Source organism: Melospiza melodia, chromosome 3, assembly GCF_035770615.1.
Source record: "Melospiza melodia melodia isolate bMelMel2 chromosome 3, bMelMel2.pri, whole genome shotgun sequence".
In the NCBI taxonomy this organism is placed as follows: Eukaryota; Metazoa; Chordata; class Aves; order Passeriformes; family Passerellidae; genus Melospiza; species Melospiza melodia.
The window spans coordinates 12,153,773-12,179,018 of NC_086196.1; the positions used below are offsets into that span (position 1 = coordinate 12,153,773).

Sequence of the window (25,246 nt, forward strand, 5' to 3'; positions counted from 1 at the left end):
TCTAAAGAGAAATTTACTGAACAAGTTACTTTACAACAACCAGTAACCAAAGAAGCTGTTTGTCTATAAACCAGCTATCCAACCAAATGAGGCTCTCTCACATCCACAGTACTTTGAATATGTGAGGCCTTGAAGAAAATCCTGAACATAAGAGCCTAATATGGGATATTTTAAAAGACAATAAAACTACACTCACTATCACACTACAATTCAGCAGAGTACTCTAACAGATAGGATCGTGAACTAAGGCTGCCCTGGCTTTGTGCTTTCTGTGTAAAGCAATTTTCCTCTTTGTTTTTTTTACCAGCATTTTTCTCACAGGCTCACATACTTCAGGAACCTATTCAAGCAAGGATTTGCTATTTTACTAAACATTTATGCAGGAATTAACACAGTGGGAACTTAATTTGTTTCTGATCTCTAGGCTACTGGAATAGTAAAACCTATGCATACAGTAATAAATGTCTTCCCTGCTTTTGAGAGTGACTGAAAAAGAGAAACAAGTGTTTTTCTATATGGATTCAGATACTCAAGCAAGATATAATCAGGCATTCAAACTTCAAATAATTCTGTATGTGTTTTTAAAATGTATTCTTAACCTAAAACATCATTCATACTGATATTAAAAAAAAAAAAAAAAGGACTTATAAGCACTTAGTTCCTAAGGAAATTTCTCACACAAATTGTTTTCTGTTCAGACATCTTCCATCTACTAGCATTGGCTGTTTTCAAATTACATTTGTCATCTGTCAACACCAAGAAATACTTAAGATTACATATTCTTCTTTTTTCATCATTGCTTAAACACAAAATATGTCTCAGTGGAGTATCATTTTAATGAGCTTTAGATATTTTAAAAGACTGGCAAAAATTTCCAAGTAAGTCATCTTCTCACCTGAAAATAAAACCATGGTTAGAGAATTCAAATACTGAAATGTTATGATACAACTAGAATTCTGGTATATATGCAGGATTACAAAAAAAAAACCTCAACAGCAGCATTCTTGTAAAGGCAAAGTAAAATAAATTTTAGAATGGAAACTTACTTGTGCATGTTTTCCACCCCTATTATGATCATGATATAGTAGGAAATTCCACTTTGTATAACAAAATGTAAGGCATACCTAGGGAGAAAAAAGTAAACCCTCATCACGTTTTCTTTAATGACAATCAACTGCATGCATTTATTGTGAAATTAAAGAGGTTCAAAGTTTAAAGCCACCACTGCTCCCAAAGAAAAATCCCCTTTTATTCTATTTAGGTTTTCTGTTACCCTTCCCTCTGCTGAGAATTTCTCCCTTTAGCACAGCACAGAGAGCAGTAATGAACAACACCTAGACACCTAGCTACAATGTTCCAGCTCTATCAAGAATATTGCAAATGTTGATAATTATTAAAACACAAAGAATATGTCTTATGTCTTCCATTTGGCATTACTTCATGAGTAAATGACTGTAAACAACATGAAAATTTTGTGATTTCATTTCCATATTCATTTTTCTACCCATTTACAGCAATAGATATTCCAGATAAGGCCAACAATTTTTTAGTATCCACAATATTGTAAGATTTTCCACTCAACAGCAATGGTGACTGTGTCCAGCCAGTCTCTTTGTCTCAGGCTGTCAGTAACTTTTAAAGGGATGGTGGTGATGGTCACAAAAAACACACACAAAAAAGCCCTACACACCAACAAGCCACAGATTTATTTCACAAAGATGCTCTAAGCTCCTCCTGTTTGTTTTCCACAGCTCACCACCACAGCTATCCAACAGCACTGCTTTGGGAGTTGGCTTTGGCCTTTGAAGGAGTCATACTTCAGTAAGCTGAAGAGCACTGCCATCAAAGCAGTGCCAGTGAATGGGAGAAGAGCTGATCTTCAGTAACTTGGGGTTTCTTTCATTCTGGTACCTTAAGTGCCCCAGTACCACACGTACATAAGCTCAAGTGACAACTCATCTAATTTGGGATTTTTTTTTCCCCAATGAAAAGCAGCCTAAAAAGCAGCAATTATTTTGTTACAGTGATGCTATTTTCTTTCAGCTTATCACCAACAATTTCCTAATTTCACTCCACCTCTACTAACAAGGAAATGACTCCAAACAAGAAAACCAGTTCTATCCAACTAAAATCCTTTATCTATACAGGAGGAACCGAGTCAAAACTTGGATTCCAGGTTATTCACTTGGACATGAATTAACCTTGAAAAATCTTGACTTTTTACAGAAGAGCCAATCTCTACATGCTCTCATGTTTCACTTCTAGTCAGTCTCATTTAGTATAGGACTACCTAAACTTCAAGTTTAATATAGTAATTGACAATTTAAAAAGTATTTATTTCCTTTTCTTATCTGCCAAGCATTAGCAATATTGTACAGCAAAGTCAGGCATTAGTGAAATGACAAAAACTTAAGATGTTTGTTCTTTTACAGAGAAGGAGACTAAGATATCAAAGCCTAAAAGACTGACATGGAGTACCATACCAGGATTACAGTCACTGAAAACATTTCTCTTTCATAGCTGCTAACAATAGCAATATGTTCTTTGATTCAATCATTCAAAGGGATGTATTGAGATACCACAGAGAACAGTGATTTTTAGCTACATACAAAGGGTACATATTCTGGGCCTTTTATGCTATTTGCTATTATGCAAAGGGAATTATTGCTTCTCTTCCTTTCCTCTACCACGCTCACAAGTATTACAAAAGTGACTGAAAACGAACACACTTGAAGATAACATAACTACTACTTAATGTCCTTAAAAGAGTGCAGATTACAAACTACTTCCCACATTTCAATTTGCATGATCTACATTTACTAGTAACACTATATAACAAAACAGTAACAGTTTCCTTCTTGTATATATGTTCATAAGTCATGTTATAGCAGCACAAACCAAGAGTCGCTGAAGATGTTATCAGGGGCTTGTAACCTGTATGCATCCTTGATTTCTTGGCAAGGGAGAACCAAAAAAACCAAAACCCTCAAAAACCTGCTCATATAACATGTACTTAACCAAAAGGAAAAAGCATTGGCAGAAGTACCAATCTTTAAAGAATGTGTACTTTCAACATCTCAAATTATGTTATTTTCATCATTTTAAAACAGTTTTTAGTTCAGTAACTGCAGAATAGAAATTAACCTCTTAAAATAAAACATTTTTTTTTCCAGGGCATATTGCTGGTGAGAAGCTTCCACAAATTTTCATTTATGTCTGTTAGGAGTAGAGGTTGTTTCTTTCCAAAATCTCCCATATCCAAAATGAATATATTAGTAACCCTTTCTAATTACAAGTTATAATTAACGATTTCTGCTTCTAAAGCAATGGAAACAATGTGCTTCTAAGCTTACACAGCTCTCAAAAAAATCATCACATAGTATCTCCTATTTCCCATATCCTCCTCTTTTTCTGTAGTGTTAAACCTGGAAGTCTGTGAGATCAGATCATTCTCCCAAAGCAGAATACCATGGCCACATGTTTAAGAAATGGACTGACATAGTAAGTTTTATATAAAAGTAAATCATGCATGTAAATCTAAAGAATAAAGGTTACTGATCTCTTTTCCCAAAATTGAAAAATAAGATATATCAATTAATGTTGGGAGAGTTCTGCAACATGCCTACATAGAGACCAACACACTCTGCATGTGTAGAGACAGATGCACCTGCACATTCCTACCTGCACAACAGCTTGATTAATCCCCCCTAGCTCACTAATGCTCCATGATAGCATAAATAAGTCTTTTATACACTTGAAGCCAAGTAAGCACCTTGTTTACAATGCAATAAAATGAAACTGGCACTCAAACCATCTTGGGAAGATGCAAGCCATTTAGTAAGCTATATTTTGAAGCAAAAAAAATCACCAAACTAAATGAATACCCTTTTCTAACTTTACTAACATTCTGTCTTGCTACACTGTGAAAGATCAAGATACGCAACCAGCAGTCACGCAAAATATGTGTCTGAAAAACAATCACATCTTCCCTCTCTCCAAATCATTAAAGGAAAAAAAGAAACCATGAAGCAGGGCATTTTATACTACTAGGAGTGTCACTAGATATGCTTTACAGTTCCAGCAACTCTTCCTTAAAATGCCACATTATATTCAATATTCAGAAAAAGACCTGAGTTATCTCCTGTCATGAGTATTTACAGGGAATTATCCTAGTCACCACATCTGTGCTGTGCCTCAAGAGAATACTTCTCCAGCAAGTTTACAGGGAAAAAAGCTGCAGAAGTTAAACAAACTGCACCTGCTTCATCTTCCCAAAACCATAGGCAGCCAGTATGGTAGTTACCAGTTTACAGATGACCTTTCAAAATTTGTGGACCTCATCAGAATATTTAAGCTGATTTCTGTACATTTGCAGCAGCTAAAAACCCCACAGAACTAGGCAATATGGTTCTTCATAACACAGAAATAAAAACTGACAAGTTTCTGAAAAATGAATTGAAGTGTAACTTACCATCCAAAACAAAAAAGTGCAAGATAAAGGCCCAAGAGTGTTGCAACAACATGTCTTATAAATGGGCTAGTTTTGCTTGAATGAAGGTATGTTCGAAACCAAACAGCCGCAAGCAAGGCAAACAGTTGGCACACTACAAAGTTGACCTGCATAAAAAAAAAGAAAAGAAAGAAGAACTCACCCAAGTGTGTATTAAAAATTAACAGCAATATCCACACATTTTCAGCAATTTGCAGAACCTGTAGCTTTGCCATGGCTTTTACCAGAGCATGTCTAAGAGCTTCTCCCATGAGTCCCTCCCAGGCCAAAGCACAAACCAGTGCTCCCCCAAGCAGCTCAGAGGAAAAGATGCACCGAACACAAAGCAATATGTGCTTAAATCAAGAAAAGAAAATTACATTTTTTGCTGTAGATTTTCTGAATACCAAACCACTATCCGCCATTAAATCACCTCTACCCTCCCAGTAATGTGAAAATCTGAGCTGCAGTTTTATTTTGTTTTTTAAGTGAGTGGGACTCAAAGCTACATATCAGCTCCAAAAATCACTGACAGATCACTTCAGTAGCCTGTGCAGAAGCAGGGCTCAGTGAAGTGCATTTCAGTGCTATGTAATCAGATAAACAGCTTGGTTGCACACTGCATTTTCTTCTTGTACATTCAAGCAGGATAGTTTCGGAAATTCTTCCTCCCTTCAGGCCATTTATTCTTGAAGATAGAAAATTTCTTGTATATTAAATATTTAAAGACATTAGGGCACTGAAAGCAAAAGCAGAATTGAATAAAACTAAATCAGTGAGTAAAAAGAATTGTTCTGACTGTGGCCTGAAAAAAATGTAACAGTAAGTGCACAATGAAGAAAGAAATTCCTCAAATACAGCAACCACTACCAAAAGCTTAAGTTACAAAAAGCTGGACAAATTATTTTATTTACAAAGTAACATTTCTCACTTCATAGATTTTATTTTTTACTGACATAGAAAACTGCCTAACAATTTTCCATGTCTAATAGTGGCATCCCAAGTCATCACAAGCAACAGCTTGGGAACCACTGCTTCAGGTTCTAAGCACTTCAACAACAGAAACTTGTACATCCTGCAAGCTTCACTGGTCCTTTGCACAACAGCGTTTTAGACTCTTTGATGGCACTTAGCTGAAATACATACTTAATCTTAACACCACAGGGTACAATGACAATACTATTTTTATGCTCCTGACAGCAAGTCTGATATTGATGTTTGCAGGAACATAGTGCACACTTGCAGTACCATAATTCACCTTGTCCATTCCTTAATCATTTTTCAACCAAGTTTCAGGCCATAATAGGTAAGGGTCAGAGTATGCAAACATGGTAATTTTTAAAGTAGCAATTAAAACAACTACAGAACTCTCTTTCTTGTAACAACTGAACCACTCCAAAACCTGTAACACCAAGTTAGAGCATTAAGTGCTAGCAGGGAAAGACTCAAAAGGCAGGGCTGTGCTTTTTAATAGGCACAATTCCCTAAATTAAACTGTTGTTTAAAATTCACGTACACTTTTCCATCCGTTCTCTTACTACCACATTTCTATTATGCTTTTAACAGTATTTGAAAAATCCTAAATAAATGAGGAGATATTCTTCCAGGGCATAACTTGACCTGTTTTCTCTCCTTTATAAGCAATGATGCAAATGAAACAGAGCGAGATTTATTACTCAAGATGATTCCATGCATTTTGTGAAAAAGTTTCATACAAAACAGTCAAGTGAACTACTGAAAGGAAAACAAACTGATATTGTTTGAGAAAAGAAAGCAAGAAACAAAAATGAAAACAAAAAAAATTATTACTTCAGTACCAACATTTGTATGAATATTTGTTACCAAATACCATGCCATGTAACCCACAAAGCATGTTTCTGACCCAAAGAACTCACATCCTAGACAGACTAGAAGAGGAAGGGAGATAGAGAAGGTTGCACATTCACAGATATGTAGTGAAGCTGAGGTAAAGAGACAGAGGGAAGAAATGAGCATGAATACCTGTCCTGAAATGGACACACTTGCATTGCTGGTTTTACTGAATGCCCAGACATTAGTGCTTTGACTGCAATATAGATAATTTACCAACTGGTATCACATGGTGTCCTTCTTTTTCAGATTACTACTAAAAGCAAACTAGCAAGACCCAGGGAAAAAGGAAAGTCATCATCTGGCTCCTACTACTACTGTGAAAATGGCAGAAGTGCTTGGCAGTTCTGACATGTTATCACCAACTCTATAGGAGCAGACAATAACAAAACAACAAACCTTGAATCTCACAATTCAGGATGAGCCTGCAGGTTTAGGAGTAAAATCCTCACACAAAGCACAAAAAGCAAACCTGAGAAAGGATTCAGCAGGTAGGGAGTGAAAAGGTGGTACACCTTTCTTGAGCACTTGCTATTTGTTTAGCTATTTACTCAAATGATCAAATCTGTATCTGAAAAACAGTACCCCATTAATTAAAAAACAAATAAAACCTGATAAGAAAAAAAAACCAAACAAACCAAAGCACCTTCCCCAAGAAGAATATTTTGAGAACAGTAATGAAATGCAGGATAACACACATTCAGATCAACCCCACAAGCCAACTTCCAGGGACGTGAATGTATTATATCAGTATTTTGAACATGAAACTAAGTGACCCAAACAGCACAAGCCTTTTCCAAAAGCCTTCCTCACAAATGAATCCAAAACTGCCAGTGGGTATTTTTAAAGTGCTCTTCCCAAAAAGGGCACAAACATATACAATACTTGGAAATCCAAGGCATCACCACAATAGTCACACACCACCCTGCATTTCTTCTCTACTCTTACCAATCCCATCCTTATCCTTGTCTCAGTGCACCAAAATGCAGATTACAAGGCACCAAGAGTTCTGCTCAACTTGTAAAGCTCCCAAAGCTTTAAATACATATCTGCAAAACCAAGCTATGCAGCAGTTAAGGTTTGAAAGCCTTGCAACTTGATTTTAGCCTTTATACATACCTACTTTAGACTATATTCTTCTGCTGCTTTATTCAATTTTCCCCAGCAGTATTTCTGATTCATTCAGCAAATGGACAATTGCCCAGCTTTTGCCCTCATCCTGTGACCCATTAAATGCTTACCATCTGCATTCTACATTTGAATATAAGAACTTTACATGTTATGCAGCTCTGTCCATAACATGGTAAGACTACATACAACAAATGTAAACTTTGCAATAATTTCATAAGATCAGTATTCCTACACTAAAGGTGAATGACTGGCACAAAAATTATGAAAGCTCAAAGGGGAAAATAAATGCCCGCTAACTTTGGTTGCTCAATTTCAGACACTCGGTGCCTAGTTTTTCTGTCAGTACTTTTAAAAGAACTTTAACTAGAAATGTGTTTTGAAAATATAAATTCAGCTGCTGTTCTGATTATCCAGCATGCCTCTAAATCAGGCCCAAAGTATCTCAAAATACAAGCAAAATTTGAAGTCATCAATCTGGGGTTTTTTTCCCTGTTTTTTCTCCAGTTCACAAAAACCCTCTGGTTTACTACTGATTTGCCTTCCAAATCGAGGAAGCCATGTGGAAGAGTTTGTGAGCACTGCTGGGCAGTGTTAAGAGTCACAGGGGTAATCTTCATCTGACACTTATTCTGACTTTTGAGCACCTGCTATCACAGGTTATATATTCCCTTGCTAAATATCCCTTTGAATACCTGACTACTCACATTTTAAAAGAAAACACAGAATTCCTACAACAAAAATCAAAACTTACCTGTGGCTTTCAGTCCACAGTACTCATTTCTACCACTTGTACTCATTTCCACGTGGAAAGAACTTTCATCCCTTGCCAATGCTACAGGAAGTATAATGATAAACAGACTCTGTGGGCTCCCCAATTCCACTGGATGCACTTCCAGCTCCAGCAGTGAGACAGTTTGTGCATCTCCACAGTGGTTTAGTTCAGATCAGAGGGGGCTCCTGAAGCCTTCCAGTTATCTGCACTTCACGTGCTTTGCAAGTGCTGTGCAATGGTGTCTGGACACACAAACCTGATTTCCTTTAAACTAAACTGAACTAGGTATCTGCTCCAAAGGTAACTGAACATTAAGCCCACGGACTAACCTAGGCAAAAGCAGTATTTCCCAAAATTATTAAAGCACCCATGCTGGATCCTCAATGCCAACCACTTCATCCTACAGAAACACTTCTTTCTGTACTGCACTACTTGGTTTAGTAAACAATGCCAAAATTTAATTTTCAGGCTTTTCCTAACTCCATGTCCCATCTTAAGCCGTGCTGAGCAGTGTGGAATTAACAGACAGCTTCCTTGTATGCACACACTGAGACAGATGAAGAACTTGCCTTCACATACAGAGCCTGCCTTGAAAGAGTGACCAAAATGACCTGGCTGTCTATAGGAACACACAGCAAATGAGCAGGAACAAGGACAGAGCTGGACATCACCACCTGGAAAGCTTCCACGAAAACCAGGCATTCAACCAAGCAGCGATTTTGTTGGCAAATATTATATATACAAACTTCAACAACTGGGAATTGTAAACTTATGTACCTTTTGAAAACTTATGTCAAGCTCTTATAACATTGTGAGTATGGTCAAAATACAACTTTCTAAACACCATATGACTTGGTCAGATGTGAGCAGAACACCCACAAAGAACAAAGACAACACGTTCCCTAAAGCTGCATGATGCATTCTTCAAACCTAATTGCAATGTGCCCCCATGAGATCACAAAACCTGTTCCAATAAGAAGCTTCAATTTTATAGAAGAAATTTTTAAAAAAACCTAATCAAGATCTATTTAAAGCTGAGATTTCATGGAGGGGAAAAAAAATATCTTGCCATAGAATGGCAAGTTTCACCCTGAGCAATTACAATTTAGCACACATATAAAAAAACAAACAGAATTTTTTTATTCCTCCTCAGATACAAGATATCAAAAGCTCAGTCAATGAGAATAACACCTCAAAATCTTACAGAGAGAGCAACATGTAATGGAAAGTTATGTGCACATAAGAATAAAAAACATACAACTACAATGTAAATTATCACCACTAGTTATTCAGCAATGAATGATGCAAGTGTGTGTTACACATACTAAGCTATTACAGATCCTGCTGTGTGTAGCCTAGCAATTTCAAAATTAAATCCACTATATTGGCTCAAAACTAGTCATACAAGCACTGCAGTTCATAGGCACAACTTATGCCAAATGTAATAGCAAAACATGAACACAAATTCACAGTTTCAATATTTGGAGTAGCTACACAAAATATAAATCCATTATATCATTAACTGCATTAAGTTATCTACGTAAGAAACTCCCCATTTGCATGACCTCTGCAAAAGTAAACAGAAAGTATGTAACTTTTAAAGATGATTATTTTAGTATTTTAAAAGAATAAAATGTAATTTATGCAATGCTTTTGTAAAAATAAAGTTATTGCTAAGGGAAAAGTATTTAAGGAATCAATTCTGAACATAAGGAAAAAAAACAAGGAAAAGGTCACTGCCACAAGGATTTTCATCATCAAGAGGAAATTCTAGCATAACATTGGATTTGAAGACCAGGAAGTCTCTAACTTTACAACACAGACAGCATCTTTAATAAATAGCTAAAGAAATTTAAGTTCACATTAAAACGAAATACAGAAAAGTTTATTTCTTCTACAAAACTAATACATAATATTATATAATATAATAATACATGCAAATTTTCTCTACCAATTCAGATTTTAGGCTAAGCTTCCTCTTCATATCAGCTATATTTTAGTATCAAAAGCCAATTGCTGCAGTCAATTGCAGCAGAATCCTCCAGAATCCTGCTACTTCACAGCACAGAAGTATTTGCCTCATTCAGAAAAGCAGCCAAAGCAGAGAGGGAATTTTATTGATACAGATAATTCCTAACTGGATGGCACAAGTTAATCATAGAGGCCCACACTGTACAGCCTACTAATAATCCACTGAAAAGCAGTAACACAATGGCACAAAGTTTTGTTTCCCAGCTACAGCAAGGCACTGAGAGACACCCAAAGAACAACACTGACACCAAGCACCTCACAAGAGAAACAGTGGTTGAGCAGGTGAAGCACCAAAGATGACCCAGGAATGTTGCATTTTACTCTTTCTCCCAGCAACCTACACAAACTCTTGGCAAGTTACCTTGTCTTGGTGCATCTCTATTTTCTCATTTTTAACACATTTTCTCCAATAAGAAGAAAAATAAATATTCAAACCTTTAAAATGCAATGAATGCCCGTGGCCTTAATACAACACTTTGGATAAATTAAAGCTGATGTGAGAGTTCTGTCTGGGGGGTTGTGTTTTTCTGTGGATTTTTGTCTGTTTGTTCTTCAGTGCATTTTTTTTAAGTTATTCCTGAAGAAAAACAAGAAGACACTTCTGTTCTTATTGCTGATGAATTAGGCTTTGAAAAAAGATTCCCCAGATAGAAGCAGAAGCACTGAAGCCTACCTGATCATGTGCAGAGCCTAAACTAACAAGGTTAAGATGCAAGATGCTTTACAGACAACAGTCAAGAACCTGTGGATACAGCAATTCTGCAGACAGAGATTTAGAAGTACCTCTCTGAGCCACACCATGGTACATTTCCACCCTGGAATTCAATTTTTCTGAGGTGCAAGATACCAGCATTCCTTGTTTCCCTCTATAATAATTTTCAGCCCTCCATTCCACCACAGACAAAGTTATGACCTATGCTTCCTCCTGTATCTGACAGGGCCACTGAGCAAGGTGCACTAAAGCAGCATTCCTCTTCTCCACCTTTAGTTTTTCTTTTCAATATCTATGGCTATTAGAGAAAAAAGCACTTTTTAGGAAAAGAAATAGAATATGGACTACAAAACCACTTTAAAATGAGTTCTTGCAAGAGCTAAGACATCAAGACAGAATAATGCACATACACCTTATGAAGACCTTAAAACCGAGGCTTTGATGTTTTTTCTAAATCTGTAGGGTCACTTTAGCAGTAACATTTTAAACACAAATCTCTTCAAGCATGATGTTTGTTGACACATACTTGTCAAAAATTGCCAAACCTTACCACAATTAATGAAGCATCAGTTCTGCCTTGTTCCTTAAACATCATTATTTTCTTGTTCCTGCTCCAAGTTAAGTCAAAACTATTTCCCTTTCCCACAAAAACAATGAGCTGAGGAATGAAAAACATCTACAAGAGTTCACAAAAAGCTGCTTATAACATACAGGGGAGTTAATGTTTCTCCACAGCAACCAGACATGGATGGATATTCTTCTATGGAATTTCTAACCTTCTTCAAGTATAAAAACAACTTGTACAATTATCCAATAATTGCTTAATGCCAGACAGCTAAGAACTGAAAAGTGAGAATTACTTACTTGAAACCAATGTCAATTTTCCAACTACTGCCTCAAAGTTTTTGCACTAATATTAAAGGGAAAAAAAAGGAAATAACATTTTCCACACTAAAGCTGAAAAAAGTAATTCTATTACAAGGCTCAAAATCAAACTACTTGGTAATTTTCTTCAATTTATTGGGAAATGTCAGGCAGATGAGTTCAGAGATACTGGCAAGGGTATTTGATACAGTTGACAGATACTTAAGAGTAGTTCAAAGAACTTTTCTTCTCTGAATGATAAGAAGAAACAAGATTCCTCTTTCAACTGAAAGCATCATATGTCTTGAAAAAAAGCTTTCAAATGTTTTTTTTTTTTTATTCAGTTAATACTCTGCCTTACATGATGAAAATATAACTAATTAACACTCCTGCTGTGAAAACCCAACCTTGCTTCATGGGTGAAATGTGAAGAAATAAAGGATAAGCAGCAGTGATTATTTTGAAATCATACCAGCATGGGAGATGTTTGTATTAAGGCACAATGCTCTTTGTAGCAAAGACTGTATTACTGAATGTTTATACAGTGTCCAGTGTGAAGGGACACTTAGATGAAAATCCCAAGCACAGCCCACTAGTATCAGCCTCCTCCTTGAAGTGCATGCTCTAACCATTAGTGTTAGTCAGCATCAACATCACTAGCAAATGCTTTTTGATACTGGACACATACAGTTCATCTTCCCATCAATTTGCTGGCAGATGAAAGGACTTAACATAAGATCCTGAACGTGTTCTTTCCAAGTTGGTTTCATTCCAAAAGATCAAATCCAGTTATGCCATAGGTTAGCAATAGTAGTTCTATTTCCAGTACTAACTCCCAGTTTGCAATTTTAAAGTATGCAATACAAGGAGCAAAGCACATCACAAAAAACATGATAGAGGCAATAGTAATCTGGTTTGTGCAATAAATGAGCATCAAATCCAATAAGCTTATTCAAAGAAGGCTTACTTAATCATTACTCAGAATTACTCTATAATGAACTGTATGACTAAAGAGGTAAAATGGAACATCAATGTACATTTTATAGTGAGAACAACCAAAACTAATTCATTAAGGATAGGAAGATATTGGCTGAAGCGTGTTCTCTCTGATAGGCTCTTAAGAATTCACCATTACAGATCATGAGTTGTCAAAAAAAGCTATTTTTTCATGGGAGTACCCAAAATCTAGGATGCAAGTTTGGTTCCAAGGTGAAATCAGACTAAGAATGCTTGGGTGTTTTTGTTTGTGTATTTTGCTTTCTTCTCTCTTCAGAAACAATAAGGACCTAAACCACTTGCTTCTGTTAAGCAAAAACTGGTTTGGCCAGTTAAGGATTGCAGATCTCAGACTACCATGGAAAAAGAGTTTACTACATGAGAACACCACAGCCTGGCATTATATTGGCAAAACACAGCTCCAAACAAAGACCATCTCAGTTACTGTGCTTTTAAAATCATGGCTTTTTATCACACACTCACAGTGCACATGCACATAATGAGATGAACTCAAAATCTCTACTCTGTCACATGTGTCAGCAGTACACTGACAACAAAATCAGCTGGAAAATAACACAATTTGAAATATTAGAAAGCAGGCATTTTTTATTAAAGTGCTGGACACTTTCAGAGGATATCTTTGCTAATCAAATGTGTGAGTGAAAGTTTACAACAGGGTATTTATTCCCTCATGATCATACATACTCATTACAGTGTACTTCCTAGCTAATACATAAACACTATTTTTCCTAGAACTAATTTGCATGCCTCTGTCTCCTATTGGAAGCCCTTTTATGGTCCTAGAAGGTTGTCCAAGGGGGTCTCTGGTGGTCATACTCAATGAGTGCATCAGTATTACAGGTGACCTTTCCTTGAACTTTTTTTGGGAATGAGCTGTTACTTCTTGAGCTAGAGCTTTGCCCAAAAAACCACTATATTCCTCATTATCTGTTTATCCAATAGTTCCAGCTATGTTTATCATCCTGTGTGCATACTTTTACATTCTTTTATCCTTTTGTTGCTAGTTAATCTTTAAGCTCCATCTAGCAATTCCAGGGGAACTGAAAATGTCTATTCTCTGTCATCTATAAATACAGGGTACTCAAATGTGTATTTGAATGACAAGTTTTTATTTGAAAGCCCAGAGAACCACTACATTGTCTGAAATTTGATAAAAACTTCACAAGCTACTCACTTTTCTAGGCATTTAAAAATAAAGCAAAATAACCAACATCTATGGAGGTATCTTTCTCAAATGCAACCAGAAACTGACATTTTCTCAATTAAGATCTTACTTCACTACAATTATATTCTCCTGGTATGTGAGAAACTGAAATACATCTTAAAATAAGCAACAGAAATTGAAAGCAAGTCTCTTGTCCATACAGCAAGCACAATTCTGGTAACAACAACAGTAATTTCAATTAGCAAGCAGAACAAATATTCCCCATCTTCAAAATGCCAGCTTCTCAGTGCTCGCTGTGGGAAGGAAAAAAAATAGGAGGGCTTCATTACACCCTCCCTTGAAAGAACTATTATTCAACACAGTCTGTATTCCTCCCCATTATCTTCCTGCTTTTCCCAGTTCAGGAATCATTCCCACAAGATCAGCCAAGCCTCATCTCCAAGCACAACAACAGCAGCCCTTTAAACATCTACAGTATGCAGCAATCCATACAAGCAATGGACACTGCTTTGAGATGTTACATCTTTTCAAATTAATCCAGTTTTTAATAATATTTTAGCAAAATTTAGAATTATACTTCTATGTTAAAATATTTTATCTGACTTCTTACATTCAATTCCATTACAGAAAATGATTTGCTAATGTATGCTACGGGTAGACCTTCTACAAACCTCAGCCATTACTGAACTTCTAAAATTCTGCAGATTTGTGATGACCTCAAATTCCTTCTAGCTTTTCCACTATGAAGAATAAAACCCAATTCATTTTAGTCTGGGCCTTCAGTCCAATTTTTTAATGCTTAGTCAATTGGGGTTTTATATATGTGTGTGTATTTACATATATGTGTAAGATTGCGAAGAAGCAGTAGAACCAAGAACATTACTCAGCTAAAAAACAGGTCAGAAAGCCTAAGAATGATCTGTACAGGTAGCATTATTATACAGAATATACCACTGCAGTAATACAATCAGTATGCTCAAAAGCCACATTTCAGAATAAGTACACCTTCTGCAGCTTAGGTCACTTTAACTGAAAATAAAAGAAAACACCAAAATCCCAACTACAGAAAATCTATACTATAACTAAAACCAACATAGCTTCTTCACCTTTGGATATATTATTCTAGAATAAAAAGCAGAGCTATGGAAGTTTTCCTTTGCAAAAGATGGCTTAGTTATCAGAATGATCACTTAAAACAAGTAGGCATAACAAGCACTTCTCTAAATTTGCAGAGAAATCTAAATTCTCAAACAGATCTGTTCACTTCAGCGCTAAAAGACTAGCAATGCTGATTCAACTGACATTGAACTTAAAATACTTCCCAAAGGAAAGAGGGAAAATAAAATATCCATACTGAAGAGCTACATCAACTTTCTTGGTAACAAAAATACCGTGAAGATGCACACATCAAGCAAACAGGTTTTCACTTGGCTACGTGTAGTTGTTCTCACTTTCAGGAGAAAATAAAACTCCAGTCTAGACTCCCTAGTTCAAGGGGGACAAGGAAAAAGAAATGAGCACATTACTCAGGAAAAGTGTGCACATTAGTCAAAATAATAAATGTGAAGAAAGTATTCTGTAATCAAGTCTGCAAAGGATGTATCACAGTGCTTCATTAGGTCAACACAGGAACAGGTAAACAAGAGTGAAAAGTCAACAAATGTCAGGATCACCAAATGATAAAGATGACTCATCTATTTCAGTTTTATTTCTTTTTCAGAACTCTTGCTTAAAGTCAGCACAGTACTCAGGAAAAGGCCCACAGAGAAAAAAAAGATCTAATAGCTGTGGTACAAGGGATTAACAGCAGAAACCCTTCAGAAACAAAAAGCAACACAGTAGTAACCATGCACTCCAAAAAAAGTGACTCTTATTACCATCCTTACGCCTTAATCTTTCTTTTCTTTATTAGACTGCTCTTTGAGCACTGCAGTATTTCTTTTCAACATCCCAGAACTGCAGTATTTTCATAGCAACTCCTGTACCCCATTTTGGGGTTGTACTGTCTGTCATGAGCACAGATACATGTTCACACACAGCCTCAATGACTTGCATAAGGATGTGAAAAGAATGAGACAAAACAAAGCAGGTGACTATAAGCTGTTCAGGTAAAGAATATTTAGTTTCAATGTTTACTGTAGAAACCTTAGTTCTAACTACATTTGACTTTTTCCACTACTTTACAAAAAACTGAAGAAAACAGACCCTATGAAAACATGTGAGAGAGCAAAATTCACTGCTGCTTCTGCAAATATTAAAGAATCAAAGCAGCTCTGTAATTTATATTCATGAACCTGAATAACAAGGATTTATTTTCTTCTTGCACTAAATCAATCACTATCACTATATAAATGGCCCATCCTTTCTAACACTGCTACCCAGTGTTTTTCTTTTCCAACTCTTCCTTAAAAATAGTCACTTTCTCTTGTCAATTTTTCCTCTTATCCCAACCACTTCATCCTTCTCTTTGTATTTTTCATTGCAGAGTTAACTCTTTACCTAATGTTTATTGAGTAAGTCAACACCTAACCACTAAATAGTAAAACGTAGGAAAGGTGTCACTGTTCAGGACCCTCCTGATGATACATTCCCTCCCTTCCAAGAAGTCAAAGGGAAGTTAAGAAATCACTAAAAGCCTGGCTAGCAAATCCAAACCATTCAAAACATTGCTGGAACAGCACATAGAGTATGAAGAACAGAACTTTATTTCTAGCTTTTTTTCACCTACTACAGTCTCCATCTATCATCACAGAAGATCATGTTTTGCCATCCATCCTTCATTCTCCTGACTGTTACTAGCAGCACATAAGGAAAGTACAGGGCAAAGCAGGGGTACAATTTGCTTATCCTACCACTCCCTTGCCTTCAGCGTTTGCATTTTACACACCCTTGAATGCTAATTTTACTCACAGCTGTTCCTTATAAATTTCCTGGGTCATATCTGAAAAATCAGTAACAAGCTGCTCTGGGTTCCACAACCAGACCCTTAGACAGGGGTCTAAGAATCAATGTTGAAAGAAGAAAACTTGGGACACTCTTCGCTTTATTCATTTTTCTATTTTGATAATGCTTCAGTCAAATGTTAGGCCATCTAAATTCTGGACAGTTATACAGGACAAATATTTTGATATCCATTCCATGTTTAAACAAAAAGGTTTTTATCAGACTAAAACATTTCAGCCCTCAGGAGGCTAATTTATGTTGCCTTGGCAGAAAACAAGGGATTATCGTCAACTAAACTGATAAGATAGAAGACATCACTAATGCTCAAAATTTTGTGAAATAACAGCTCTAACTAGGAGACATACTCAGATGCATCCTGCAGGCAAATAAGGCACATAATGCTCCTCAGCAAAATTCCCTACCCCACCTCAAGACTTGCCCTTTCTTCAAACTACAGCTGTGCTCACCTCCAATACATCAACATAAAGAGGGAAAAATTGCTAAATTGCTTTCTTACATGATATGCATGTAAGAAACAAATATTTCATTGATATATACAAGGAAAAAAGATCCTGCCCACTCTCCTTGAGGGCTTAAAGGTGAAACACAGGCTCAATATACACCAGTGCTTTTATGTGGAAGCAAGTGTGTTAAGGGCATGATGAAAGCAACTTGGATACCTCTCTCCACAAGGAAGCCTATGCAGAGAATTATGTAAAGGTACAACAAGCTGGCTTATGATCGTTAAATTAAGCAAGTTTGTGTGGTTTATGCAATTCATGTTTAGCAAGACTTGGATTTTTATGTCTATTCTTAATAAAAAAAGTCAGTTTAGATTCTTTGAAGATTGATGGCGCCCACGTAGAAAATTGTATTTATTCCACATAAATGAGCAAACTTTAACAAATAAAACCTAAGACTAGATTGGGAAAAAAAAAAACAAACCAAAACCAAAACACAAGAAAAGTGTGGAAATAGCACAAAACTTTTTTTCTTCTGTTGAAAATATTTTTACATCCTGGAGTTTAAGTCAAGTGCATAATCATAAGCATGACATTTTTTTCTGTCCGCATATCTTCACACATCTATACTGTTAGCACATGGAGCCACATTCTTCCTTTTCTTATCTAGAAGATAATCATTGAAGTTCAGACCCTATTTCAGGATCTCAAGATCAATCTTTTAGACAACTCATATAAAAACTTGATGTTCACATATTGTTGCAGTCAGTCTCCTATCTCCCCTGTTCAAGTCTTCCTCTGCTACAAATTAGCAACTACTACAACAATTGAAGGGCAGAAATAGCCCCTACAATTTCTGTACATTTTCAGTAAAAAAATTTTGCTCCCTCTGGTGGAAGCAGTGAAAGCAATGATTATTCTCTGAACTCCCCTAAGCCCACAGTGACCAAAAAGCCAAAAAGAAAGCTTTGCTCTCCCAGAATCATTGTCAAAGCAAATTTAAATCTTTCCAATTTAATGACAGGTAGGCTGACACATCAAGATAAGTCATTTATCAATAGAAAAATCAGCAAGGTAGTGATAGAATCGGAAACAAACCAAAGTCCAACACATTATTTGTTGGTCTTCACCTTAGAGAAAGAAGAAAGAAGCAGAGGCATAAATATTACATGAGAACAGACAGGAAAAATATAAAGTTAGGTGACAGATGTTACTAAAATAAAATAATTCAAATTGCAACCTCAAGGCATTAGGCAACATGTGATACGCTTGCAGCCAAGTCTTTATGGTAAACCTTCCCATACTTCTCTTGGGAAGTAGTCCAGGTTGGGAAGGACATGGCTACTTTTATTCCTTCTGTCCCCTGAGAAAGCACAGGGAATATGAAGTACATTAATATTTATTCACTCATTCATTAACTTTAAGGACCTAAAGTGCCACAGCTGTTAACAGAATGCTTCCTTTCCTGAGCAGCCAATTTACATTCTCCAAGATGTGAACAGAAACAGTTTTTACCAGGCTTTTCACTCCCAAGCAGTGATTTTTTCTTTCCTACTACAAAATACAGAGAAAGGTACATTTGTTCTAGGCTCTTGCTGACACCAAGCATCTTCCCTTTAATCAAATGACTGAAAATAACAACAGAAAAACTGGCCCAAGAAGCCTATAAAGAACAGATTAACTTTTCCAAGTAGTGCTTTAGGTTAACTTGATGCAAGACAAAAGAGACAAAGCAACGAGTTAACTGCAGGATACCTTGTTGGGAGATACACACAGAAGAAGAAAACAAGTTCTTCTCCATTCCTTTAGCTACCCAGTACACTAGTTCCAAGAAAAAATGTCCAGCAAGTTGTTAGAGCAACAAAGCTTTCCTTTTGCAACGCAGCTGGGCACATGGAGAAGACTGCTGTGTCAAATGGCTCTGATGGAGCTCACCCTTCCTATTTTGCACTGACCTCCAACTAGTACATAACCAACACCCTTCTCAAATCTCTGTCTCTAGTTCTGCCAAGCATTAGGTAAAAAAGTAATCAATTTCTCTCGCACAGAGATGTGGATCTGATTGATTAATCTTAAAGATAGCAACTTCACCTTGAACTTAAATTTCTACTTCTATGCACTGCCAAATAGGGAAGGCTCTCGATGCATTTGCTTAAGCACCAGAGAGTAAGGCAACATGGACACAGGCTACCTCAATTTGTCTTCCAAGAGTTATATGCCTTAGCAGGATAATTAGATAGTAATGACTTAAATGTAAATCACAATTTAAGCAATATTTTGGATAAAGATTAGTATCTATTTGTGGTCAGAACTGAAACTGAATGGAGAAAAAAACCCCTACTGATCTCCAGCAGTTGAGTGCTGGTATTATACCAGAGTGCCTATTTCAAGCAGCTACTATATTGGTATGACTGTAGTCATAGTACAGATTTGGAGCAAGTAGTAGAAACAATGTACTAACCAAAAACCTTCATTCTTCTATTATTTTTTCAAAGCAGTGCTACATTTTCATTCTGAATATGCTTATAGTATCACCAAATGTCAAGCATAATCTCTGAGCAAACATACCAAAGAGTATCAGAACTTTCTTTTTCTTCCCTGACCTCATTATCTCCTTCACTCCCTTTGATTTGATTACACTGAACACAAGTCACATTCCTTCTGTATTACAAACTTACTATCAAGATAGAATCTTGAGCTGAGGTTGCAAAAAACTTGGCTTTTTTAAATCAGGTTTTTTATAGATATGTGCTCCTCAGTGCAGCAAAATTTTGAAGCTTTTCAATTCATACCCCAATCACAATCAGTGCTCTTCATACACAACCAGACCTATATTATGTACAGTCTGAAAACAATGTATGTCTGACTTCCAGCTGCTTCTAACAAACCTTCTAAACTAGCCACCCTCCAGTGTGATTACTCCCAAAAGCTCCAACAGAGCTCAAAGTCTACTTTATAAAAACTTCTTGACTCTACAGGAGCATCTGTTGCAAAACATTCAATACAGGGAAGTTTTCCAGGCTTTGATAAAAAGTAAGTTTATTATCATCAAAATGTTGTACCCACAATTTAAAAACAATTTTGGCAGTAGTAACACCATGTCATAAACAATTAAATTTATGACTACTACTATGAGTATAAAATTATACACCCCCAACATCATACCATAAAAAGACTGTCAACTCTGACGTGTTTTACAATATCCTGTAGATGCTGCATGTTTTATGGAAATAACCACATGGCACCTGGCAAGAGCAGCTCACCACCTGCAGGTAGGAGGCACCAAGGCACGAGGTGCCATCGATCCCAGCCACAGGTATCATTGCAAGGGGTGCACAGTATCTATTCCATGCCAGCAAGCTCAATTTCAACTTGCCTGTTCTACCAGTTTTCTAGAAGGTACTTTTTCATGTATATACTTAACCACCCTTCCATTCAAACAAGTGGCTGGGGAATGGGGGAAGAAAAAAGAAGAATGTGTAACTCAGTCACTTCCAAAATACTTTCACTAGGCATGCTCCTTCCTCTGTATTGCATTTCCAGTTACTTCTCTCACTCATCAGGTGTATTTTGTAAAAACAAGCCATCAAAGTCTCCCTCTACTGAAGCATAGACTGTTTTCCTTGATGTGTTTCACTCATATGTATGTGAATGAAACATTAAACAAAAATAAAAATTCCTAACATGAAATTTCTTGGCGCTACAAAATTTATATGTATTTATGTATTCCCAAATACATAAATATTCTGTGGATTTCTGAGGTCTAGACCACTTCCCCCATAAACAAACATTCTGGTCCAGCCTCAGTGATTAAACTAGGCAAACCTCAGTTTCCCAATCTTATTTTGTAATCTACTGATATTTTGTGAAGACACCAGGATTAAAGCCTTCAGGAATTTTTATATCACTTGGACAATAGATACCACCAAAACGCTCTGCCTACAGGCACATAGGAATTCCCAGCAGCATTGTGTGCGGCGCACATTATTTAACACCGCGCGTAAACCCCCCTGGCAGGCGCATCCAGGCGCAGCGCGCTGCTTTGCATTTGCAATTATTACCCAACCTTTGCATCCCTCGAACCGATCCCGGCCCCGCTCCCAGCTGCGGATCCACATCTGGCCGGCTGACGATGCCAACAAGTTGGGGCGAGGCAGGGCCGGGCCGGGCAGGGCTGGATGCGGGCGGGATGCTGGACCAGCCGGGGCGGGCGCACCTGCCCGCCAAGCGCGGCCGCCGCCCCGGCGCCCCCCCGCCCGCGGGTGCGGAGAGGAGCCGCGGCCGCCCCGCGCTCCGGGCGCCGCCCGCCCGGCCCGGCCCCGCCGATGGATGGAGGGGCCGCGGGGGGCCGGGGCGAGGCAGCGCGGCGCGGAGCGGGGGCGCGGTGCGGTCCCTCCCCGGCGAGCCCGCGGGAGCGGCGGCGGGGCGGGCGCCTCCCCATCCTCACCTGGTCGACGGGCAGGCGCACGGCGTTGCTGAGGGGCTGCAGCAGCGTGGAGCCCGTGGTGCTGGTGGCCATGGCGAGGCCGGGGCGCCGCTCCCCACCCGGGCTCCCGCGGCGGCGGCAACAACAGCGGCGCGAACGGCCCCAGCCCCGCACGGCGCCGTGACAACAAGGGGCGGGCGCGGCCCCGCCGATGACTGGCAGCGCCGGCGGCCAATCGCTGCGCGGCACCGCCGCGGAGTGACGGGCGGGCTCGCCCAATCCCCGCCCCCCGGCGGGCTGGGCGGGACGAGGCGGTGCCGCGGCCGCCGCTCCGCGCTGAGGGTGGGAGGGCGCTGCGCGCACCGCGCAGGTACCGCGCAGGGCCCGGCGCTGTCTCACCCGGTCCCAGCCTGCGCTAGGGGACATTCTGCTGGGACCTTCTTCGCAGGACGAGCTATTAGACATTGGAATGGGCTGCCCAGGGCGGTGGAGTCGCCGTCCCTGGAGGTGTTTAAGGAAAGACCGCTCAGTGCTGGTCTAGTTCACTTAGTGGCGTTCGCTCGTAGGCTGGACCCGATGGTCTCGGAGTCTCTTCCTGCCTGACTCTGTCATTCCCAGCGCTGACCTGCGCCCAGGTGCGCGGGGTGAGCGCTGAGGGCGCGGGTGGGTGATGGATGCGGGCGCCTCATGGGAAGCGACACTTCCCTGCGCGGGGCGGGCACAGAGGGACAACCGGACAGGGACAGCCCGACAGGGAGCGCGGTGCTGGCGGGGTCGGTGGCCCAGGTGGCCCCTGAGGAGGTGTCTGTCGCTGGGGGTAGCCCAGACCGTGTGGGTGCAGATAACTGTTGAGGTAATGAAGAGCTCAGCCCGTCTGGCTCCCAACCATGGATCGCCCTTTCTCCCAGACGGGCCCACGGGCCGCCAGCAGCGGCGTACACTGAGCGGGATGAGCGACGGATACACACTGGGCATGAGGATGGCCTGGAGCCCTGCAGAAGTGGCACAAAAAATGGGTAAAGAAATCCTGTTTGTAAAGCCACCCATGAACTTAAGGAAGTCTGTCTATCATGCTGTAAGATACAGTTTTTAGTTTATTATTGGCCTATTTCTTAAATAGAGAACCGTGAAATGATAAAAGCACCAGCTCTTCAGTGGGTTCAATCTAGCAGTGCTGTTTCCTTAAAGAAAGCAAGAAGTGATGTGATGGCCGTAGTAGCGAATTGTGCACAGCAAACTCTTCCACCTGTCCAGTCAGCATTACTCAGTGTGAAACAAAGCACTTCAGTGAAGGCAGCACTTCAGGGAAATGCAGAAAATTCTACCAGATGAGCTTATGCAGTAGGCTACTTATTAAGCCATTCTGGTTTAGTGCCCGATCTGCTATTTACATTAGAGCTTTCTGTAGATTTTTTTCCCTATGAAATAACTGAAATATTAATTTTTCTAAAAGACAATATTTTAGTGGTGAAAGAGGTTGCAAAGGAATATTCTGGTCTTATCTATAAAACTGCTCAAGATCCCTGTGTTTCTTGAGATAAAACTGCAAGTTCTTTCTTGCAGTTTATCAAACATTTTTTTATAGTTTTTGTATTCTGCACCTCTAAACCACGATATAATCAGAAATTTGCCCTCAACACAAAAAATGTCACCATTTAAAGCATGTAAAAGATGAAATGCATTATCCATTGTCCTGCTAGCAGTCTGAGTGTGTCTGGATTAGTGGCCAGGTGTAGTGATTTACATAGCCATTTAAATTCATGGCTAATGCTAATTGCTAATAGCAGGAAAATGGAGGTAAGTGTAATTATCTGAAAACACACGTTGTTTCTCTTGCTGAATTGCAGACCACACTCTGTAGTTATGTTTTAGCTTGTGGTAAGGTCTTTTGTCTGAATTTAAAGAGACTGGTTAATAGGTGCAAATAAGTGGTTTTAATTAGATTGCTTCACTGCATGACAGGCAATTACAATTGCCAGAGGTAGCATCTGCAGAAGCAATAGCATAATGTTCTTGTGGTAAAGCAAACAAGAGCTGCTTTCAGAAAGAGGGAAAAACCCCCAAACTTTTCCCAATTAATTCTGAATCAGTCTCTTAAATCTAAACCTGCAAATTATATATATGTGTGAATAACACCATAGGAGTGCAGTGTCTCTAGGCTCAGTACAATCTCCATTACACTATACATATGTATATATGTACATGAAGACTCAGCTCACTTTATCTGATTCTCTTTTATTAAGATTCATATCTACACACAGAAATCTTTGGAAACCTTAACCTAAACGTTCTCAAATGAAGCCACAAAAGAGCTGCTTTAGAAAAGGCTGATACCTAATTCTGAATCAGTCTAATCAAAAGCAATTATTCTGGTGCCCCTGTATAAATCTATGGAGGTGCCATTACTGACACTTTGATGAAATACTGGCAGCAAAGAATTGACCTACTGAACAAACTCCTTATTTCCAATTAACAGAAGAAACAAACTCATGATATCACAGCATAAGTGTTGGTTGGATTTTAAACACAATGTTTTATTTTTATTTTCTCTGGTAACTTTTATTCTTTTGTGAGTATTTTTGCAATGCTCAGAAAATAGCAAAAATATTCTTTCCTATATGACTCCTAGGAGTTCATCTGTCAAGCATACATGTATACTGTGTATCACAGTATTATCAAAAATAGTTTGCACCTATGGCATTAAGTTACATAGTTATGTCTTTCACAAGTTTTCAGTGGAGAAATGTGGTGCTTTGGAATGACTTCCTTGTGCTCTTATTTAGGAAGGTGTGTGTTAGAGAACACAACATCACAGAAATACACCTTGAAAACAGTTACAACATAATAGTCTCTGTTCAACCCCTCCCTTGGTGGGGCAGGTTGGTTACATGGAAGAATAAAAGGTGTCCTGCCCCACAGAGCTGAAAATCGAAGTTTGCAATTAAAAGTGAGGTGTACAAATGTTGCTCAGAAGAAAGTAGCAGGAAAATAAGGGATTTCTGACGGAGAAAATGTGGCTTGTCTTTGATGTCTGCTGTATAAACGTATGGTAAGGGCTGTCACTGGCACTACAGTAAAACTAGGTCTTCTGCTTTTCCTCTTTTTTTCTTTGAAGGAAGGTTTTATTACAGATGTTTTCAGAGAACTTCCTGCCTGTGTGAGAATACTGAGAGTGGGAAGGTGAAGCATTGTCTGGTGACAGGTAGCATTCTGCATCACATCGACACAGTGACAGTGCAGTTGGTCCTGAAAGGTAAATGATGCTGTGAAAAGGAAGGCTGGTGAGTGATACACAGAAGCTGAGGTACTGAGAGGAGTGAATCTGTAAAATTTCATGTGAATTGGACAGTTTTCAATAAACATGAC

The 25,246-nt window shown here is 38.6% G+C and overlaps 1 protein-coding gene across 1 annotated transcript in view; it reads right to left on the reverse strand.

Annotated features, from left to right (window-relative positions):
* The window catches only part of MBOAT2 (membrane bound O-acyltransferase domain containing 2), a 92,847-nt gene extending 70,802 nt beyond the window's left edge, over positions 1-22,045 (reverse strand). The window contains exons 1-3 of the mRNA XM_063150811.1: positions 21,902-22,045; positions 4,472-4,617; positions 1,047-1,124 (exon numbers count right to left, since the gene is read on the reverse strand). Of these exons, the coding sequence (XP_063006881.1) occupies positions 1,047-1,124; positions 4,472-4,617; positions 21,902-21,973 (296 nt within the window). The 5' untranslated portion in view covers positions 21,974-22,045. The remainder of the gene's footprint in view (positions 1-1,046; positions 1,125-4,471; positions 4,618-21,901) is intronic.
* Between the last annotated feature and the right edge of the window lie 3,201 nt (positions 22,046-25,246).